The sequence below is a fragment of the Brugia malayi genome (genome assembly GCF_000002995.4).
Source record: "Brugia malayi strain FR3 genome assembly, contig: Bm_v4_Chr4_scaffold_001, whole genome shotgun sequence".
Lineage (NCBI taxonomy): Eukaryota > Metazoa > Nematoda > Chromadorea > Rhabditida > Onchocercidae > Brugia > Brugia malayi.
In genome coordinates, this window is record NW_025062478.1 from 7164285 (window position 1) to 7187382 (window position 23098).

At 31.0% G+C, this 23098-nt stretch overlaps 4 protein-coding genes across 5 annotated transcripts; 2 read left to right on the forward strand and 2 right to left on the reverse strand.

Annotated features, from left to right (window-relative positions):
- Positions 1-1194: 1194 nt before the first annotated feature.
- Positions 1195-3229, forward strand: Bm4312 (Uncharacterized protein; the record flags this gene model as incomplete). Its single annotated transcript, XM_001901703.2, has 7 exons — positions 1195-1348; positions 1635-1797; positions 1906-2021; positions 2284-2458; positions 2685-2764; positions 2867-3010; positions 3111-3229. The coding sequence occupies 7 exons, from the start codon at positions 1195-1197 to the stop codon at positions 3227-3229; spliced, it is 951 nt and encodes a 316-aa protein (XP_001901738.1).
- A 523-nt stretch (positions 3230-3752) lies between these two features.
- On the forward strand, positions 3753-7261 carry Bm4311 (Uncharacterized protein; the record flags this gene model as incomplete). Its single annotated transcript, XM_001901702.2, has 10 exons — positions 3753-3791; positions 3891-3992; positions 4238-4383; positions 4949-5120; positions 5342-5490; positions 5745-5849; positions 6061-6230; positions 6449-6607; positions 6843-6925; positions 7007-7261. 10 exons carry the CDS (start codon positions 3753-3755, stop codon positions 7259-7261), a joined length of 1380 nt encoding a protein of 459 aa, XP_001901737.2.
- Positions 7262-7854: 593 nt separating this feature from the next.
- On the reverse strand, positions 7855-12320 carry Bma-odr-3 (Uncharacterized protein; the record flags this gene model as incomplete). The annotated part of the gene is made up of 8 exons (XM_001901701.1): positions 7855-8045; positions 9338-9491; positions 9741-9870; positions 10042-10170; positions 10311-10471; positions 10749-10893; positions 11354-11396; positions 12203-12320. 8 exons carry the CDS (start codon positions 12318-12320, stop codon positions 7855-7857), a joined length of 1071 nt encoding a protein of 356 aa, XP_001901736.1.
- Positions 12321-20866: 8546 nt separating this feature from the next.
- On the reverse strand, positions 20867-22897 carry Bma-ssu-1 (Uncharacterized protein; the record flags this gene model as incomplete). 2 transcript variants are annotated; one of them, XM_001901700.2, is made up of 5 exons in its annotated part: positions 20867-21260; positions 21760-22098; positions 22197-22362; positions 22432-22562; positions 22698-22897. In XM_001901700.2, the coding sequence occupies 5 exons, from the start codon at positions 22895-22897 to the stop codon at positions 20867-20869; spliced, it is 1230 nt and encodes a 409-aa protein (XP_001901735.2). The 2 variants fall into 2 exon arrangements, with proteins under 2 accessions (XP_001901735.2, XP_042937913.1); XM_043081979.1 differs by having other exon boundaries at positions 22197-22562.
- Between the last annotated feature and the right edge of the window lie 201 nt (positions 22898-23098).

The following is a 23098-nucleotide window of genomic DNA, read 5'->3' on the forward strand; positions in this document are numbered from 1 at the left end:
CAGTTATGAATCTAATCTATCGTCCAACGTCACTGTCAATATCAATTATATAGAAATAAACCCAAAATTCATGATATCACTGAGTCAAGATAAAGTTTTGCAAGTTTTTACTAGAAAATACCGTCAAGACATTCATCTAATCACGTAAGTAACGTAGTGTAATCGTTAGAAATATAATTAACAGATGAATCGTTTCTTGACAGGAAATAATCTAATAAAATACAAATTTTGTTGATTGGTCAGTAAGACTTCTAACATCCGACCTCATACAACAAAACAAATCCATGGCATAAGAATTTGAGAGAAGAGGAATAATTTATATGTGCATTTCACGCTACAATTACAACATTTTTAATTATTTAAACAAAAATATAAAACATAAGATATGATCAAATATATATCAACTGTATTTTCAAATCATTGTAGTTGATAGCGCAGTTTCTTCTCAACTTGAATTAACAAATACAGTTAATTTAAAACTGGTGTCATTAAGCAAAAATCAATTTAAGTTTAGATCAAAAAGCAGAATCCATTTCAAATGAAATTATCAGCAAACATTCTTATTATCATCTATCGTCTGATGAAGGCAGAGTCAAACAGGAGCGTGTTACGCAACATGCATCTGCATAAGGCGCAAAAAAAGGCAGTTTTAAATTTTATTTATAATTTTCAAAAGGTTACTAATGAAGTTAAATAAAATGAAAAAGGAAAAAAATAATTTGGAGGAAAAAACAAGGCAAGGGGACATTTCAGCATGGAACAGCTTTTATACATACGTTATGCTCACTTAATTTTACGTGTAAAATATTGTTGTTTAGCCATATCTCCGCTGTTATTAAATTAAACAGTATTTAGCTATGAAAGCCTAAGAACCTTCCTTATATAACTTGCACCACTGTTCAAACATTGGTTTTGACGCCAATTTGAGTATTTCGGTATTTCACAGTAGACGGGTCCGTTGCACGGTATTTCACAATACTAACGCAGTACATCATGTGGACTGCAAGTGACCTGATCGGAAGGGCATGAGTGAAGAGGGCAGTGTGGTAGAATCACGGTAGGGTGCAACTCTCATTTTGGTCCTGTGAACATTTCACCTTTGGTTGAGATCGACATATTTTGCCCGATCTGATTTGAATTCTGTCACTCTTTTGATGTCTTTTTTTTTTTTTAATTCAACTGGTATTTATAGAAATGTTTATTTCTGCTTTTCGAAGGATCACTGAACTTGAGCTAATACCCGAAGACTTGTTCTACGTCACTGTTAATGGAAAGATTGTTGACTGGAAGAGTTTGGATAATGACGCTCATTTTCAAGTGCATTTCAGACTTCGCGGAGGTAAAGGAGGTGAGTTCCTCATTTTATGTTTTATAGTTATTACAGCTGGAAAACCCTGCAGTGCACTTATTTACGCTGGTTTTCAGAGTTTTAATGTTTATTGTTAGATATAAGCTGACTAGATAAGCCTCAGATGAAGGAATACGAGTGACCCAACATAAAATAGAGTTATGTTTTTAATTTATCACTTCTCTGTTAGTCCTACTATTTTAACGTGTATTTGGGATTGTTTTTTAACCTATATTATTTTTGCATTGGGATTATTTTCTGCTCTCATTAAATTTGTACTCTGCAGGTTTTGGTTCGCTGCTTCGCTCATTTCGTATTCACCGTTCAACGAATCAGTTGATGTGCCGCGACTTGTCTGGACGACGGCTTGCTGACATTAAAGAAGAAGAGAAACTTCGCAAATGGATTGAAAAAGCAGACGAGAGGGAAGAAGAGAAACGTCGGCAAAGGTATTTTTCGGTTTTGGATAGCTAGCCTTTTATCTTTTGCTATTTTACGTTTGTCTACAAGTTTCGGGCACGAAGTTTATATTTCCGTTTTAATTAGAGTACTTTTAGACAAGAGAAATATGAGAAATTAAAAGCAGGTCCTAAAAAACATGATTTCAATGATCCTGACTTTATCCAGACACGAGAAAAAATCATGGAAGAAACAGATGAAGCGTTTGAACAGGGTAACTTTTTGATCCTTTTAATTAGATTTACCAACCTTCTCAGAATCGTCCGAAGAGACAGCGTTACTGGTTTAGTGGAATTTTGAACCGGAAGGTTTGTTTTCAAAAATTTTTAAAACCTTATTCATGGCTGATAAAAGTTTATTATGAGTCGCTGGAAAGGCCGTCGTCCGACTTCATTTACATCTTATTTATTTATTTTTTCCAAATGTTTTGTTTATTAAGTAGAAATGCTCTTTGTTTTCAAAAACATTTTGCTTAGGCATCGCTATTGCTAAAAGTAGGAGGACTGATGAGGAATGCTTACTGAAGTCGAAACAGAAGATGAAAGTGGATCAAGGAGATGATTTAGGAGAAGGAAATGTGCCGTCGAAACGCAGAAGAATGACAACGAATGAAGTGTCTGAATATGTGATATCTACTTTAGATGATGAAAAGTAATTTTTTTTATTTCTACGGTCAAATTCAAAGTAATTGATTTTTTCATCATTAATTTGAGAGCTAACTGACTATTACAACAAATGATGCATCTAATTTTATGTTCAAGAAATATTTTTCTATATGAAATAAGAGAATGCAATTTCACTTCGTTAACTTGACAATAATTGTTAGAAGATTATGCATTTTAGTATATCCATCTGATAAAAATAGTTCCGATTTCAGCAAAAATAAAGTCGATGTTACTGATGGAAGAAAAATATATGTTGAAAATGAGGAAGAAAGAGCATCTCCAAGGATAGCAGGTACTCTGAATTGCTATAAATATTGGTTCTTATAATGTCATGATTCTGGAAATGGCTGCTTTTCAATTTCTGACTTAAAAAAGTTGAGAGGTGTATTTGCAGATATGTTAATTGCCGAAAAGTCAAATGCCACCGTGGAGAAGGCATGTAATGAAACAATGAATTTCGATATCAAACTGGATGACTATGACGATGCAAAAAAACTGGAGTCTTTGGGGCTAGACTTTTTAAAGCATGCTCTTAAAGGTTTTTTTCTAGAAGATTGTTCTATTTTCAAACTTTATTTTCAGTTTAGTGTTATTTCTAAATATCATTTTGACCTAATATCCTACATTTCTCCATTTAGTGCGTGGTTTGAAATGTGGTGGTTCATTACATGAGCGAGCAGTTCGTCTTTATTCGGTCAAAAACTTAAAACCAGAGCAGTACCCAAAAAATATCCTTGCACGTGGCAAGAAGGAATAGCGAAACTATTTGTGTATTTTTTATATACTTTTTGACATACATTGTACAGTAATTAACAGTATTCATTGCAGTTTTTAATGGATGATAAATGATGTATTAATATGCATATAATCTTTTTTTTAATGCATAATTTGTTCAAGCATTTTCGTTTAATTTGTATGCTTCTGTTTTAGATGATAAGCTTTTAAAGGAACTTCCTTTAGAAACTTTGTAATTCCTGTTTTTTGATTTTCTTATCTCGGTTTTTTGACCATGAAATTCAGGATATGGATTTGAGATGCTAATGTCTGTTGATTGTATATTTAACAATGATTATAAAGTTTATAAAGCCTAATTTTAAACCGATTTCTAATTCTTATGAGTTCCCATTAAAGTAATTTTCGTGATGTGCAGATATATTTTTCTGAATGTTCGGTCACATTGTTTAGGGTTGGGATATTTACGTAATTATGATTTTAGATAAAGGGGAAGTAAAAATGAGGGATCTTAAATTTCAATGGTTTTAATTGTTTTTGATTTCAGAATGAAGCACCTACTTATCGGTGAAGATTTATTTGATCAGGTATGTAAATTTGTTTTGTGAATTGCTCTACTTTTCTGTTATAAATATGGAAAACAAGTATTCCTCTGCAGTGATAAATTTGATTTCGATCTCCTATAGGATTTGGAAGTGAATGTTTCATCCGATGATGGAAAGGACATTCCAATTAATAAGAATGATGAGGCTGAAGTGTCAGCCGTCTTGACTCAGGTTGAGCAGAAGGTATATATATATATATATTGCTTTATATTGTTTGGAGAACTTTATTAATTGAAATGTTTCTTGATGTTAATGATGCATTTTGGGGAAGGTTTCTATAAAGTAATAAGGACTTTTAGATAGAAAAAGGAAATTCTTTTGTTTGACGAGGCGCTTCTGAGTTTATTAGAATCTTCTACAAGCTCCCTAGCCTTAAATTTAATGGAAAGTGTTTCAGCATGTTAATGATATAGAGAATGATATTACAGGTTAGGGAAGCCGTGAATGTTCTAATAAAAGTCACTGAAAAGAATGGAAAGAAAATGTTGTTTCCTGAAGTTGATAAGTTGCTCCATGTTCAGTTTGTCTATAAAAAACCGAGCACCATACACACTAGACATCGTGTCAAACGCTTGTGAGTTATCGATTGTTGTTATTCACTAGGCAATACGGGATATTTGTCTCATCTTTAAAAAGAAATCTCTGTGAGATCAATTTCGGTAAATTTTTTTAGTTGGTTGATGGAAAGTTGCAGATAAGCTTAGCTTTTTTTTTTTGGAGATTTTCTTGAAAAAAAAAAAAAAAAAAACGTAGTTCAAACATGGTTGTTTTTCTGGTTAAACTTGATTTTCATAATTAAATTTGATTGATCATAATTTAACTTGATTTGAAAAATGAGTAAACAATATACATTTTTACCGATATACGTATATCATAACTTTGATTCTCCCTATTAGGCTAGAAATTTTTTGACATCAAACTGTTAATGATCCAAACACCATGGCACATAGATCCATGTAGACATGATATATATAAGTCATAGCATTACGATGATTGAATAAGTGGATTGTGAATGAGTGGATTGTATTCTTCACGAAAAGGAAGCTAAATTACTTTCATAGTTCTTTATTTTTGTGACAGTTAACTTTGTCGCGTTTATTAAATGAATACGATGACTACAATTTTTCATTTTTCTGCAGCGTTTTACCGCACCCATTACATGAAAAGGGCAATACTACTATCTGCTTGATTATGCGAGACTTAGACCAATCCGCAAAGGCAAAATTTGACCCTGATGTTGACAAGCAATCAAGAATTTGGGCCGAAAGGTTGGAGCTTGAATCCGGAATTACTAAAGAGCACGTGCAAAAGGTATTTTTTGATTTTTGAATAGTAGTACGATTCATTCGTTGGAATCACAGAAATATTGACATGTTGTAAGGAGTGCAGTTTCTAGTACAAATTAAATCTGTGTCTTAACGAATTTCTTCCCAAGAAATAGATGGCTCTGTCATGGTGGTGTTTGATTTGTAGTGGCATTTGTATTATGGCAATCCTTTTTAACAGTTAGCTGGAAGCAAATAATATTTGAGATTTTGACAAAGCGACAGCTGGAGAGAGAGTATCATTCGTATTATGATAGACGTCAGCTGGCATCTGCTTATGATATCTTTTTGGTGGACGTTTTAGTCGAGAAAAGCGTCATACGTTTTTGTGGCAAAGAGTTCCACAAAGCAAAAAAGTAAGGTTTTTAAGGGACCTTCTCTCCTCTTTTAGTTATCCAAATTCATGTTTAGCATACCTTCATTTAGTTAGTATTAGATATGAATCTCTTTTCACAGTTTTAATCACAAATTTTTTTATCTCATATATTACCATAAAAATCCTTGAGTTTTTATATCTGTGGAATTTTTACTTACATCTTTGTAATTCGTACTGTGAAAATTATATTTCCTTAATATAAAGTTTTTTCAATACAGACTAATTGTTTTGCAGAACTCCTTTGAGATTGTCAGTGAACCGACCTAGATCATTGATAAAAGAAATCGAAAAGGCTTATTACACCGTAACATTCCCGCTTTTCCCATTTCGTACACGAACGTATGGTTTTATTTCACGGTTGTATTATTTTCTAAAGTGGCATAGAGTCATTAAAATTTAATTGATATATCAAATTTTTTTTATTAATTATTAAACATCGGGCTTTGGAGTGTTTCATCGACTTCATTGCTGTCAAGATTATATCTTAACGATAGAAAATCGATCTCGAAATCCCTAGTTAATTCAAAAGTTTCGTGAGGTTTTGTTCCAGGAGTCTCCGCATTGGAAATCTCAATAATCCTATCGATCATATTGTAGAAAATGTACGTGCAGCAGTTGAAAATGTATTTCAGTACTGCCCCGGAGGTTTATGCAATATTCATTCAGTAAGTCTACAAATGGTGACAGGCGGTCCGTCATTACCTCTCTATGTTGATGCAGGTTTGTTTTTGAGTGATTTATTATTTTCCCGTTTTCTGATCAGTGCCACTTACTTTTGTGAATTAGGTTGGCATTTAAAAATTTTTTGAAATTTAAGATGTTTGTTAATTTTGCAATCTTTAACATTTCCATTGAGCTACATCATATTAACTGTTTCTATATAATTTTATTGTTGGTTTGAAAATTTCTCAAGTCTCATCATGAATTCACTGTTTTAGGATCTAGAAATGCAGTCAATTTACCCATGCCCATGAAGAGAAAGGACCTTATGGCGAAAAGAGACGAAGAAGCTGTTGCTGATGAGCTGTCGACTTTACCAGAAGGCTTAGAAGTTTTAGTGTACCGAGATGGTGAAGTAAAAGTTCTGGATTCAGACAGTTAGTTTATCCAGTTTTAAATGACCATAGAAATAAAGGGAATGTGAGAAGTTATTTGGTCTTTTCTAGACTGAAAATTAGGTTTTTCAGATTAGATTTTCAGTGAGACTAGGTTTTTCCTAATTCTACTTTTTTATCAATGATTCAAGTGCATTTGTTGACTAAAATTTTGCAAAAGCTATGAAATATGGAAGGTACGCAAGAAAATACGCAAGCTATAAAAATTTTTTTGCAGCTAAGAAGCCTGTGCTATATCCAACCGCTAATGATGAGTGGGAGGCAGGAGATGATCTGAAGCCGTTAACTAACTCCGATAAGGTTAGTCTTTTTTAGTTTTTCACCATCGAGTAAGCTTCTTGTTTATCTTCAGTGATAAAATTATCCTGTGCTGTGTTTCAGCTACGGAAATCACTGGAAAAACTCAGCAAACTGCGAGAAAAAAGGAAGAAAGCACGGGAAGCTAAGAAACGACTTCTGTTGCCACCAAAAGATGGGGTTTCCAAAATAAAAGGTTTAGTGAAAAAAAAGAATAATAAACAAAATGAAGTCGACAGATTCGGAAGCAAAAAGCAGAAGCCAAAGAGTCAAGTGGAGATAAACAAAAAATCACATTTATGTCGAAATGCTAAAGTGAAAAAGGAAATAAACCAGTAGGGAATCTAAAGTTAGATGAAATATTGGACTGCGTGAGATGGAGACGATTTGAAACACTCAGTGAAATAATTTCAAATGCTTTTTTTTTGTTTGTTTGTTTGTTTTATGAGTTTCTCATATCACTCAACTAATTAATAAAGTTGCCTTGATGGTGGATTTGATTTGAGCCAAAACAATGGAAAGAAGATAGCACGCCGGAAAACTTTCATATTTTTTGTTCAGGCAGTCAGTCGGGAAAGATTTTTTCAAATGTTAAGCTTTTAGTTTTAGAGGTTGAAAATTCTCAGGAAATCCTGGAATTGATGGTAACAAACTGACTGATAGTTACGAATATAATCAATAGTTCAAAAGAGTTTAGCGTTAGTTCGCACTCTTCATGAAATATTTATGTAGTCCTTGAAATTCATTTCGTAGATCTTATAGAAGCATTAATGTGGGATTCATCAATAATATTAATGGAGAGATTTTAAAGCTTTAGGAACTAAAATTGGCATGCCTTTTTATAAGCGAAATTATATTTGTTTGCAAAATATATCGTCACAATACTTAGCTCAACGAAAGCGAAGGGAAATTAGGATCGAATAGTCTTTGTATCACATCATCCCAGCTTTTTGGAGGTTTTTCTGTATGATTGTATCAATGACGCTCGTTATAACCAACTGCACTTGATTGGTGTCTGTTGCACATGTCTCGTGCATATAAATCGTCTTTTTGTCCGGATTTAAGTTCAGTTCGCTGAATTTCATTTTTATAAAACTCATTGCTTCTTCGTAATTCTGACCACCTAAAAATATTTGCTTCATGTTACTCTTATTTGCTTTTTAGTTTCTATCAAGGTTTGGGTTCAACTGCTGGGATTGGATCATTTTGCTCATCAGAGAGACATTTTGACACTTTGGACATAAGTTTGGGATTGAAGCATCTTCTGTTACAACGTCATTTGTTAAATCTCATGCTTTAGCAGATTTGTTGACAAGTAATGTTTGGGAAGACTTCGGAGTGGAATTTTGTGACTGATCCACTTGTTTAATATTAAATATTTTGAGTATATCATTTTTAATGTTTAACAATGTTTTGAATGTATCATTGATGAGCAAAAGTAGTAAAAAAAGACCATAAAAGAAAGAAATATGAGGTATATCATTTTCTAAGTTGAGTAAGTGTTAAGTAGGATTATTGTAGGGCATCTGCATTAGCTATTCTGCGGTTGGGCTCACTAAGGAATTTTTTTTCAATAACTAGTTTCAGTGGTTCGATTTTTCTGTTAAAATGAAATAAATTTTCGGAATTTATTTAGAAAAAGATTTTAGTGTGTCTGGATTTTTTCTTTCGTGACGTATTCAAATTTTACTTTTTATAGAGCTATCATTAAATGTTTTGAGTTTATGAATTAAACTGTTCGAAATATGTGAGAAGGTCTTCTCAAAAAAAGCTTTTAATTTTAGAAAATTGTGTGAAAGATTTTATTTGTTCTGGCGAAAAGAAATAGAATATTGCCTTCGTTAAAATAATGTAATGGGCAAAATTTGATGCACGCAACTGAGTAATAAGTAAGATGACTTTACTTTAATTGGATTGAATTTTATAAGTTGAGTAAGTGTTAAGTAGGAAGACTGTGCAACTTATTAAGTGTAGCTAAGACTATAAGCCTGCATAATGATAATGTAGGTGATATGTATTACATAGTTGTCTAATAATGTTATCTCAGAATAGAAAATTTCCTTTGTTTTCAACAAAAGCATTGTCACGACAGTTTATAAGCCAACTTTACTCTATTTAATTATTGTAGTGTTAAAAATAAAATAAGTTTGGGAGCCCTGGCTTTGAAAATTCTTTTTCCGCTAAGCAAAAGGATAACATGGATTGTAGGTAAGTCTGCACAAATTTATCTAGGGAAGCATTATTTTTCCGTCGAGTATTATCAAAAATATAAATGTCAATGAATCCAAAATGGGGGATGGGTGGTAATATAAAAAGAAAAGTCTCTAGCTCTTTGAAGGAGAATTCCAGAGCTCAAATTACATTTTTTTTTCTTCAATTAATAAGTTTTATAGAACTAAGCACAAAAAGATTGACCTTCATAATCCGGGAAGGCAGTGGTGATATTGACACGTTGAATTTTTTCAGCAAATAAATCTTTTTTGTTCAAAAATAAAATTATTGCCGTGGAAAGAAACCAAGTGCTGTTACAAATTGATGAAAACAGCTGCATCGATTCGATCATGCGATTCTGCAATACTTATTAATCGAACCAAAGATTATTTGGTGGATTAATTATTCCTCAAAAGAGACCATGGACTTTAAATTCGTCTGGTCAGTCCAAATTACTAACTTATAACAATGAATTGTTTAGCGTTACTAGTAAAAGATTTAGTCAATATGGAAGACATTATCCTTAACATCTCAAAAATATGAATATTCGACAGTTTCATACAATTTCACAATAAAAAAAGGTTTGAACTTAACACTGTGAACTGACCGTGGTTTCATCTTCGAAAAGCACTTGGTCATATTCGCTAACAGCCGTAATAAAAATAATTGACTCTACATTATCAAAGCAGTGGATCCATTTACGGCGTTCTGATCTCTGTCCACCAACATCAAATACTCTGTTCATAAACAATTACTTTTTTCAATTCTTTCTTATCTCAATAATAGGAATTATGTCAAACTCAATATTATAACCCTTGAAAATGAAAAGTGCAATGACTGAGAGAGAGAGAGAAAGAGGGAAAAAGAGAGAGCTAATCTTAGATTCATATACGTTTCAATCATAATACCTGAAGTCGAGTTCTTTTATTTTGAATTTAACTTCTACTACACCAGTTGTTGCTACACGACTAAACAGAATATCTTGTTCTGTAGGCCGATAACCGGGTTCATGTATTCTCATCACTGAATTCAGAAAACTGAAACAAATGAGCTCAACTGGAGATGAATTCATATGATGTTCAATAGGAAATTCACTATTTAAGCGATGAGTTGGAGATTTTCAACCTAATTATTATTTGTGAAATTTAATTTTAGATTATATCATTTATTAATTTACTATTTTGCAGAGTCGTTGAGCTGAAATTCGCTTCTCATGTCGGCAACTTTTTGAACATTTTTATCATTCCATAATGAGACAAGAGCTTTAGCAAGTTCATCAGTAAATGGTTCAGATTCATCGCCAGCCTCCACAACTCGGAAAACTATTTGTTTTTCAGGCTGTAAAATTCCTCTTTGTCAATTGTGATTGTACTATGATAAATTTTCATCCTTTTTGTCTCTTTATGCTTATTAAATAAATTTAACAACCAATATTGAACTGAATAAAGTTCAATTGATCTAGAAATTTGATCAACCAGCACTTTATCTTCTATTGTTGAAGCTAAAACATGATGGATGATTAATTCAATCTTTCGAAAACAGTTTATACTGTCAACCATTAAGGCTAACAGTCATTATAAATTGGAAGTTACAAGAAAATTGAATACTGTTATACTTCTTTGGAAGGATCCTCGAGTGGAATATGAACAACATTATCCATTGCTTTCAGTATTGCATACATCGATGTTACTGTGTTATTGTAAACCACTGCTTTACGCTCATTGATTTCATCTTCTGTGAAACCGTTGCTGTGAAGAATCCTGAGAATGTTTCAATATTGATAGGTCAGGGTGATTCTTTTCGAATTATTTAAAAGTTAAAAGCGCTTCAAGAGGAATCATTCAGAGAGAGAAACAGCATACTAATAATTCATATAAATTCTACGCAAATTTGAATTCAAATTTATCACTAAATTTTGTTTTGGAGACCTAGGTTTCGTTTCTGTTTTTTTATTCCAAATCACAATTTGTTTAATTTCCGTTATTTTAAATCACATAAATAAGATTTGAAAATTTGTAACTTGTTGAGCATATGAAACTTCTTAGAAACGTATATATTCCTAAACATAAACATCACTTTAAAATTATTTGAAATAATTGTTAAGAATTTTGTGCATGTTTATTCAGTTCTTATAATTAATAAACATTTCATTAATTTGTTTGTGATAGAAACTCCAAGCTAAAGTTCATAGCTCAAAAAAAAGGAAAGATTAAAACATGCTGCATTTGTTTTAATACGGTTGACTTGCCACATTCACCGGCTCCTGAAAAAAAATTAAGTAATAAAATATCAGGCAAAGATAGCAAATGTGCTATTCATTTCTTCATCCAATAAAGAGGAGAAAAGGAAAAAGAAATTTTTGACTCGCTGCAACACTAACTGATTAACATTTCACCACTACTGACTTATTTTGACATCTTTTTCATTTAGTTTGCTAAGGTATGTTGAAAAAGTTTAGAATATATGTAACTCTGAGTTCAGTTTGCTTCTTAATTCAGTTTGACTTTTCTAAGTGAAGAAAAAAGACAAACAGTAAGTAATTTTTAATATGACGAAAAATTGATTTTTTTTCCTGAGATTTAAATAAAAAGAAGATTTGTTTCATTGAAATTTCTTTGCACCTCTAGCTGTTTTGATGCTTAATCATTTTTATCGGAGTAATAGCTTTTGTTATGGGTTTAGCTAAGATTTCAAAAAAAATTGAAGGGATTTTTTTTTTATGATATATTAATTTAATGTATTTTCTGAATATTTATAGGTAAACAAAAATTTCAATCTAACTAGTAGACTAAATCTATAAAATATGAAAAAAAAAAAATTTATGTGTGAATAGTATTGAAATTAATTAGAATTTCGTGCTTCATAAGCTTCCATCAAAATTTGATTTCAATATAAAAGTTTTTATCTAATGATGTTCAAATGATAACAAATAAAATAATAAATTTCATATTAAAATACTAAGTTACAGAAGATAGAATTATTAAACTAGGTATTGTAAAACCATAATAATCATAGCTAGATTTCTGCAAAAATTAAACAATAAAGGGATTCAAAAAATGGAATAACAACCTAGGAGTAGCAACTTGACGATTGAAGAGCCAGTACGTTTATCCTGGTTAAGTTGCTTTTCGATGGCTTTGTTCCGAGCAAGTTGCTCCTGAGCTTCTTGGCTCTGACATGAGCCCATCGCTTCGCATTTATACGCAAAGTTACGGCCTAGGTAGATTAGAAAGGCCTCTTTCAACAAATAAATTACTATTATTTCAGGTTTGACTTGCAAATTAATATATTTCACATAATCTAGAATTGCACCATTTTATTAAATTTCTCATCATTTAAAATGTTAGCATAAAGACCTCGTAAAGAATAGGTATTGCCCAGTAGTAAGTAGTTCAATGGATAAAGACAGGACATTTTATTAGAAAGAAGAATAATTATCCGGAAAAAAAGTAGGAAAGTTTCTCGGAACAGGAAATGAATAACTTAATCCCGTTGAAATAGGCACTTGCAATGATAGGAAAACGTGTTTGTTAGGTTCTTTTTGCCACAAGTGCTGATCGTGCAATACCTTAGTAACCGAAAGTGAACTGAATATGGCTTATTTGCATTACTTATTTTGATATAAAATTATGGATAAATAGACAATCGATAGAATGGCAGATGAAAAAGCAAAAATTTGGAGGAAGAAAGACAGAAAATGGAAGTTGACGAGTTAGATAGAAAATCTTAATAGATAGGTAAGCCATTAAAGAGTAGTTTATGTCAAGAAATAAGTTTGAAAATGAAAAGCAAATATTCAGTAGAAGAAAAGAAAGAGTTTTCTTTCTTTATTTCATTGCTGGATACGAACTGAGATGAACAAACACCGTATATAAAAAATTTAATTTTATTTATTAGCACGCATATCAAGCACTCAGTTCAACGAAAAACAAATTACTGTCACTATGTTCGTCTAACCTTAATAAAATTGTCTTTCGTTGAAACATTTGTGGATCATAGATAAATTATATTAAAACAATTGCAGGGAACATTCCAGAAGGAATAAAAGCAATAGAACAACTTAAGCTAATGCAGTTCATATGATGATCTGAACGGAATACCTTAATGATCATACAGAAGCAGCAATGATTCCCTAAAAATTTAGACAAAACGCCTGAATTTAGAGATGACTAATAACTAACATTTAAACAGAGTATCGTAAAGAGCTTTTTGTCCTTGCACATGCACTTGAATTCAAACTAGCAATCTGAATGAGGCATAATAGAAGTCATCATTCTGTCAAAGGAACCAAAAATATAATTCTCAAAGATTGGTCCACTAATTAGCCTAACTTCTTGAGTTTAACTTTTTCAATCACTCTCTCTAGTATTTTGGAATTATTTCAGTGTAAGCTGATACCAGAAACAATCAAAATTAGTTTGAGATATATTAAAAATTGGAAATGGAATGAAAATCGAACTTTTATTGAAAACGATACAAATATTTACGTTCTATCGACTCTACATTGATGTTACCAGAAATAGCATCAGCACTGCAAAAAGAGTTGAAAATACTATCTTCTTTTCATATTCTTTTGCTGTTCGAAGTTGAAGTTGTCGTCGGTGACGTCAATCTAATTATGCAAAATAAATGATTTCAATTGCATGAGTTCTTTCTCCAAAGATAACAACTCTTTTCTAATACTTTAATCTTTACTGTAAAAAAAAAATTCTAAATATACATTTGCCGACAACTGAGATTTTTTATAGAATCGAATGGGCAGAATTTATAAAATGTTTTTTCTGAGACATTTCTGATTGAAGCAAGTTAGCAAGAACATTATCCTATGCATTTCTATCAGTCTTACTTGCTCTTACATTACACTGAAGTAGAGAATTTCTATCTTCTCCTGTGAAGCCGTTACATTTTCAGTATTTGTCCTAAAAGTATCTGCGATAGAGTTTTAATTTAATTTCAAAAAGGTTTAATGAGGAAAACAATTCAACTCAATCAATTTAAATATCATGAACTGAAATAGGACAGTTCTGTAATATTCTACGCGCAGTTTTGGATCAAATTGTGGAATTCATTCAAAGCAACAATAAGCTAATGGATGAATTGTTAAGACACTTGCAAAGTTGCATATAAAATTGAAATCGACATTAAGTGAAGGGTAGCACTATGACCGATGGTTAGGTAACAAGGTAAATGGCTAACGGTGGAAATTTAGCTTTCCTAAGCTAAATATTCGACAGTTGTGATTTAATGGATTCAGTTCTTAAAGAAGGCAAAAGAACGCCGATTTGCCTTGAGACATTTGCATATTACATGACATATTTATCAAATCCTTGAAACTCGGATTGAAAAAAAGTTTCATTAAAAATAGCCATTTTGAAACAACTTGGATCAAAAATGAAAATTTTTAAAAGTTACGTTTCATTGAAAACATCAAACCATTGGTATCAACAAAAAGTATTTATTTCTAAAATTTCTGTATTTATGCCAAAAAGTCTGGTTTTGCCACTGCTTCTGATGCAGAATTTTGTACATCAGATACATACATCAGGTCAGGATAAGATTAAGTTGACACATCAACTGAAGTATCTCATTAAGTACCATTTATTTAGAATTGAAAATGACCTTACAGACGATAAAGGTGCAACAGGAAAGCAATCTTAAATTTTTGTAATTATATTTTGAAAGTCGAATTTTTTAAAGTTTAAGTTAACTAACTTTTTTCATTTGAATCTTCAGTTGTTTCACATGAATAGCATACACTCATTAGATATCTTCAGAGATAATACATGTTTTTAATATAAAATAAATAAACTGTCTTAATCATTGTAAATTATTCGCCATTATGACGTAAATTTCAAAATTATATTAGTTGATATAAAAAGCCTAAGTCTGTCCTCATTTGTAGAATATAATTATGGCAATCGAAGTAGAATTTTTCCAATTGGCACAACAAATTATGATGGAATGAAGTGTATGAAATGATTTATGAGTTGTAAAGAGGATTCGGTAACCATAGGGATGAGGGAAAAGAGAGCAGCGCCACGGTAATTGAGCGGTGAAATATGATGGTGAAAGGTAAGGTAAAGTAAATTTATCAACTTCATTAATAGTTCTCACTCAATTTCTTCCTTTTCTTCTTTACAGCTTTTCCACCTCCATCAATATTCTATTAATAAATACACTATAAACTAAATACATTATTTGTATTTTCGACTGAGAATTAAAATGCAACATAGAATTTGCTGATTACCTCAATTATTACCAAATAAAAGTTGTTTGTAAAAATGAAGATTAATCATTTTATACGGTCATATTAAAAAGTTAGAACAGGCAATAATTTCAGAAAACATAATAGAAGATGCAGTAAGGTTTCAAAGCAAATATGTTACATTATGTTTGAAATTTTTTGATTGACATTAGATTATTAATTTACATGACTTATTAATAACTATCACTTTATCTTTCGTAACCTTTTTACTAATTTTAGCATTTCTTGAATTTATTTGATGATGTTTAGATCGTCACGTTATCGAAATATTCACTTGGTTATATCAGCTTTCTTTGTCCTGTAAAGTAAACAATGTAGTTTGATTTGCAACAATCACTGACTACTTCATAAGTGATATAGATATCATTTAAATTCCTTAGTGATCACAATACGCTTTAAAACGATTATCAGTTCTTATCTTAGAAACACCTGAATTCAGTAAAACTCGTGAAGTAAAAATAAAATATTAAAGTAAATGACTTTCTTTTCAATTTGAATTCCACTTTTATGGTTCACATGAACCTTTCTCATTTACAACTGTTAGAAATCATCACTATGCATTCACAATTTTATTTAATGATTTCAATCTATAAATTGAATAAACCATTTCTAATAACAAAAAAAAAAAAAAAAACTTGCTTTTGGCGCTTTAAAAACTTTAGCAATAGTGCGGCATAGTTTAACAGTTATGGTATTTTCGCTCTTTTTTGTTTATTATTTCTGTTAGTTCGTTTTGATACATCTTATTATCAATTTTATTTAACGATTCTTTAAATTTTCAATAAAAAGAACTGATAACTCAAACAAAATAAAGCATTTTTTTATAGAATAGCAAATTTGTTCAAATGGAAAGGAATCTAATAGTCAATCAGATTCATTAATCTCATGAATAAATGGGAATAAGTGAGTGAGTGTTAATTCGTAATAAGTATATTCATTGCCGCTGAAAGTGTTTATTTGACATTTTTGGTGGTAACAATATTATAGAGTTTCAGCGAATGTTTACGTTCAAATATCATAAATCAATGGATGAGAAATCTGATATGATCAAAAGGACATTTCTATCACATGAAGACCCATACAGTCCAAATAAATTTATAATAATATCAGTTAGCTTCTGTCGGTGCATGAGAGTCCAAAAGGTATAAGAAGAGCACAAAATAATTCAATGACTAATTACAAATTAAAAAATAATTTTTATTGCTTTGGTTTGAAATCTTAACGGAATTTTGTTCAACGACATTTAAAACAAATTCGAAATTTCCATTAATTTTTCAAAAGATATTACAGAATACTTTACTTTTTAAAATTATAATTTGATATGGACAAACTTCCATAATGATTATTTCCTAGCATGATAAAACAGAACCTATCGAAAGATGCAAACGCAATTCTTCCCAGTTTCATTTTTGCCAATTATAAAATGTTTCCGGAAAATCCTGAAAACAGAATTTGCTAATCAAGCAGTGCAATCGAATTAATGAAGTTGCTTCTGTGTCAGATATGATAGTCATCATAGATAAATCAGCTGCATTGGTGATAATGTTGTATAATCGCCGCAGCGATTATATTTCTCCGGTAATTCATTCCAATCTATATGAAAGTTAAAACTGGATGGATTTGAAGAATTTTTGACACTCATGTCACCTAGTTAAAATTGTAATCAGACATCAATTTTCTTCTTGTATGAAATGTCGAAGTTTTCAGGCTATGATAGCTTTAAGCGTGGAAAATGAGAAAATCATATGGTGAAATTTATCAATGACATTTCATTTTGGATGAATTGTTGTTTACGTATATGAACCTGAATGCAAGTGAGGAAGTTTGGGTAGACTTAAATTACTAGTAAAATGGTATTGTTCAGGATATTAAATTTATTTCGCTACTTATCAAATATATATTACAACGTTTTGAAAATTTCTGTCATTTCCTTTATAAACAAAATTTTATTTATGAGTTACCAAATATACCGTAAACCAGACGCATGTTTTTCACCCAGTTTCCTGTGCTGCAACTGATTTTAATTTAATGAAATAATTTTTAGCCAAAATTTTGAAAAACAAAACAAAAAATAAGCAGTTTGTTTTCAACAATGGTAAGGTTATTATTATTATACAAATTTTGGTTCAAAACCAGAATGAAACCTTTCATTTTTTATTTAAAATTAAGATCGTTTTAAGTTGGTTAACATGTTTATTGGCAGATATTAACAGCTTATGCTTGAAATGATTATAGCAAAAAACCAACATAGTACAAATATTAATAAAAATGAAAGAAATTTATTAGTAATTTGATAAATAAAGTGTTATTAAAAAAATAAGATGTTGCTTTCATAAACAGTGTACTGAGAAAAAACATTTTCATAAACAATATACTATTTATACTAGAAGTTTGCAAATTTAAAAGTGGCAACAAGAATTTATGAACTATTTTGGATATGGAAAACAAAAGTGATCGATACAAAGAGTAGTATGGATGATTACTTAATAAGTGAAGCAAATACTCTAACTCCTATCATAATTTTCGACAAATTAAGAAAATTCAAATTTGTGTGAGTTTTGAGAAAGAGTCTCAAATTCAATGATACGGCTAATGTGGCTGACAAATGCTGAGCTGTTTATTTTTATGCAATCATAATTTACTTGTCAACATTGAAATTACGATTCTTTTTGAAACTGCATGCAGAATTCAACTGCCAAATAAACTTGTAATATTGACAATACTATGACCAATAAGACTATTTGAATCATCGCCATGTCTAAATTTACATCTCAGATATTTGAAAATTGATGTTTCAAGGAAATGTGAATGGAAAGCTTGATTGGCATCTTTCAAGAACAGCCTTAGAAAGAATTTTTATACAATTCGTAAAGAATTTCAACAAAATGAATAAACTCAGACTGGTAAGAGCTAATCGTGTCACTTGTATTTCATATATTCTTTTTTCCGATTCTCATCCAGACATCGTGAAACATTTCCTTTTTATCTTCAAACTGATCTTCCTAAATGTTACTACTTTTGTTTGGTACGAATGTAATGCGCAAAAGTTCAAAACATTTTAAAGATTGTCTTTTACTATAGTTCAATTTGAACATTCTTCAATTTGCATCAGCAAATAATGGTGACGGATGACAATAAAGAAGTGCGTATTCGGGATTTTTGCGACATGGAAAGTGCTGATTGATTTGCCAAAATACGGCGAAACCGGTGTCTTCCGTTATCGATGTTCTTAGAAACTAGCTGTTCTACCAGTAAATTACTGATGCATGCATTTACCCTACTTTGGCATTTACTCTTTCTTGGTTATCTCAACTTGATGCAATCAAACAATGTCAACGTATACTGATAAAGTACTTCACGTACATCATGTTAGCAGCATTGATCTTTCATTCTTATCAGTCAGTTACCACGTCTGTTCTGTTTTTATTGTTACCTACAATCTTAAGCAAATTGAAAAGAGAATGACATCTCATTTTGTCGAAATACTACTTTGATTTTGGTTATAATTGCTAATAAAATCATTAAATCATTTGAAACCGGAAACATCTGAAAATGAATTTAAAAGAAATAAAGTTAAATTATGCTCACTTATTATCCAATCATCATTTCCCTTCGAATTTTGTCTTCTTATTTAAAAGTTTTTATATATATATATATATAAGTGAAAATTGATTCGATGGAAGTGTTCAATTTTTTAGATAACTATGTCAAGTTCCTTGTTACGTTTATTCGTATACTTTTATAATCTTACTGGCAATTATGATTGAAATCAAAGCAACATTTTTCCTGAATATTTTCCAGCTATTTTCGTGTACTATTATTATTTTTTATTACGATTTTCATAAACAGCTGTATAAACCTTCTGAGGATCATTTCAATTTCAAATATTCTTGCTTGTAAATTTATGTATTTTTTGATTGTCTATTTTTTGATTATCCAACTAAAGTATTAGTGTATCAAAAAATAAATATGTAACCAAATATTTACAAAAAAATAATTAATTATACAAAATAATAATTACGACCGCTACTTAAGAAATGGATATTATCTGTAAATTTTTAAAATTAAATTACATTGACTTTAACTCCCAAAAAGCATACATAGACTTGCTTACATACTCTCTTTTAAGTCATGTAAATCTGCTAATGAAAGTGCAAAATCGCTAAATTTAAACTAACGTTCTGAAAACGTGGCGATGTTCCTTTCAGTTTTCTGGAACGAACATATATATATAATGTAATGATCATTTACTCATATATTACATTATGCGCTCTTATCTGTCACAGAGAGCTACCATTGACGACAATTATCTTACTGCTTTCGACTGTTTGATAGAAAAAAATAAACATTTAAAATAGAAATTCCAAGATCCCAGAAAATCTTCACCACTTCTAAAAAAGTTAGATTTATGAAACAACAATTTTGTTTTAAAGGAAACGTCTTTGTTGGCAGATTTCGCCCCCTGTAAAACTTATACACAATTTCATTCGTCTCTTATAGCATTTTCAACAGTTACTTCTTATATTTTTACATATTTTATCATAAAATTTATTTACTTATATTAAATTCATTAAATTTCTTACTATTTTTTGATCAAAAACATACATTTTAAGGAAGAAAAAGAAATATTATTTGCCCAATTCTGTTAATATTTGAAGATTCATAATTTTCCTGCATGAATCTTTAACTATTAAATTTTTTGCCGATAGTGGGAACAACGATCGATCGTTTGATGTTAATTACCAGGTTAAATTAAGTCATTTTATTAATTTTTACTACTGATTTAAATGTACATTTTATTATTTTTCACGAAAGAGAAATTCTTTAGACAAATATATACATACATATCAATGGATGGCATTGAATTCAAATATACAAATGATTTGACTTAAAACACAAGCAAAACAACAAATTGTTAAATTTTTTTTTTGTGATCAGAAGAATATAGCGGCACATTCATATGGCATCTAAGATTTCCGAAAATAGCTTATTCAAATACCTGAACAGAGAAATATTTGGCGCAGAAGAAATCAAAGCTCAGTTCTGGATTTGAGATGATAGAAATTATTATCCAAAATGATAATGAGATAGAATTTATTTAAAACGATAATGAAATTAATCAGAGTAAATGCTAGTTATAAAGTAATGAAATTTGAAACTGGTTCAAGATTTTAACTTGGAGACACTATAAAAATGATTTTAAAGTGAACAATTATCAAGTGAGGTATTGTGGTATTACTATCAGGTATACAATATTGAGATTGCAAAGATCAGACTCGGAGAGTCGTCGTCAGCTGTAAATAATTTGCATGAAGAGTGCAGTCACCAACTTTTATTTCAATAGTGATAAGTGGTGGTTCAGATGCAGCAATGCTGTTAAAAACTATCGAAAACTGAATTTAAATGAATCTGCATATAACATTTGCAGTACAATTGTACTTTAATAAAATATAATGAATGGAAGTACTTTAATATAAGGATGAGGACAATGAATTATATCCTGATGATGATTGTGATGATACACGTTCACGCCATGGGATGTATTTTTGAATAGTCGTTTTCAGAAGACTCAAATCGGTGGATTCGATGGAATCTCCCTGGAAATCTTCTAGGGAATCCCGTCTTGAACTGGCAGAACTATTATTGACGCATCCATTAGCAATGGATATGGATGACAAATCGGTTTCAATTCCGATATCCTCTTCTAAATTGTCCCAAGCCATTTCTTCCTCCCACCAATGTTCCGCAATTGTTCCGGATAGATATTTTTGATACATTGAATCTAATCGCCTTGACTGATCAAGTGTAAAATAATTTTTCCAATCTCCACTTCCACCTTTTCGGATGAAAATATTTTGTCGTCTGAAAATATCAAATTTGAATTGATAAAAAAACAGATTCGGAACAATGAATAGCAATGGAGCAAGTAAGCGTTTGCTTCATTTTTTTAGATAGTACTACAAATCACCAAATTACTTTTCTAATTTTGATTAATTGATGTCGAAGAGATAATGTCTCGCATGTCTGTACTTTTACAACATCGACATATTGCCAAAAAGAAATGATCAATCAAATTGCACATGGTACTTTTTTATTACCCTTAATCGATTCCATTTTAAATGATCATTCTTTTGACTCTTCTTTTAACTGTTTTTTTATCTAAATGACGTGGATTTTAGAAACGGCTGTTGAACTACAGCAAATCCTTCTTTTTTTATCTCTGTTATATGCACACGGGTACAAAAGTAGTCACTTTTCTTATATGTTTCTCAAACTTAGTACATATACTTATGATAATAATAATCTTTAAAGACTTTTAAAGTTACTTGATGTCTGATTCAAAAACCAATTAAAAAATTACAGATTATTTTCTGGGAACCATCGCCACTGATCTTTCTTCATAGATTTGATCGTACTGTTTGCCACAATTTGACTTAATATAGCCTCATCCTGGACATGTTTTGTGGCTTTACCGCCCAAAAATTCGCCAATTCTCACAATTGCTTGTTGTAAGTCGGCGCACATGTCCTCATATTTCAAAAACAGCACATTTTCATCGTTAATATGTGGAAGCCAACTGAGCAGATAGTCGAAATAATTTCCGAATGCAATATTTTTCGTCAGAAAAAGTTCGAAGAAAGCAGAAAAATCACCATGTTCGTAATTGTAGATTTTGAAGTTGCGATTGTGAAAAAAGTAGCTGAAAATTTAACTTATTAATTCGAAGTTTGAGTAACAAAAAATTTTACTCAGCTCAAAATTTGCAAAAGTGCTGAGATTGTTAAGATATAAGATAACCTTGTAAGGCAATCTTTCGGATTTCGAACTGCAAGAATATATTTGGCACTGTTGTTTTTTGGTACATTGTACCATGTGAAATGTGTTTTCAGTAGTCGTGGAGTATCTAAATTATCAGCAAATTTTGCACCCATTCGTTCAATCATTGGACTCGTTATACACAGTTCTGGAATTAGCATATTAAAGAGAGGTTCAAGCGGTGGTAAACGAGGGAGGAATGAAATAATATGCTTACCTTGTCCCACCTGTGGTCCATAATTTTCAGTTAGCAGCTGTGAGCAAATATGCTGTATCCATGTGGTGCCACACTTAGGATAAGTACATACGAAGATGTCATTATCACGTGGTGTCATAGACTTTGCACTTCTGCAAAAAAAATCAAACTAACAGAGTCCTTCAAATTTCTTTAAAATTTCCAGGTAGATTTAAGAATGCATTGCACTAGAAATACACACTTGAATATTTAGGAGTTGACAAAAATGTTTCTTTTTCAGATTATACCTAAGAAATTCAGGCTTGAACACCGGTGGCCAAATTTCGTTGTCAATACAAGATTGTTTAGGTTGACCATCCAATTGAAAAACGAATGCACTTTTGCGATCTTGCAAACTACAGGATGCAGAAGTTGGTATATGTTTGGCTGTGGGTAAATCGGTGCCTTCGATTTTCAATTTACGGTTATGTTTACTTGTTGGAGCCATTTGACGGAAATAAATTTTCCTCTTTTTTAAACGCAGTAATGGAACTCGAGAACAATCGTACCGTACTGCTAAATAATAGTATCAGTGACTAATGATGACAGATAGTAATAATAGCAGTATGTAAACTTGCTAGTTAAAGTTTTCTATCGAATAGTACCGAGGTTGCATGTCCTTTAAATATGTTTAGAGGAGACAGAAACC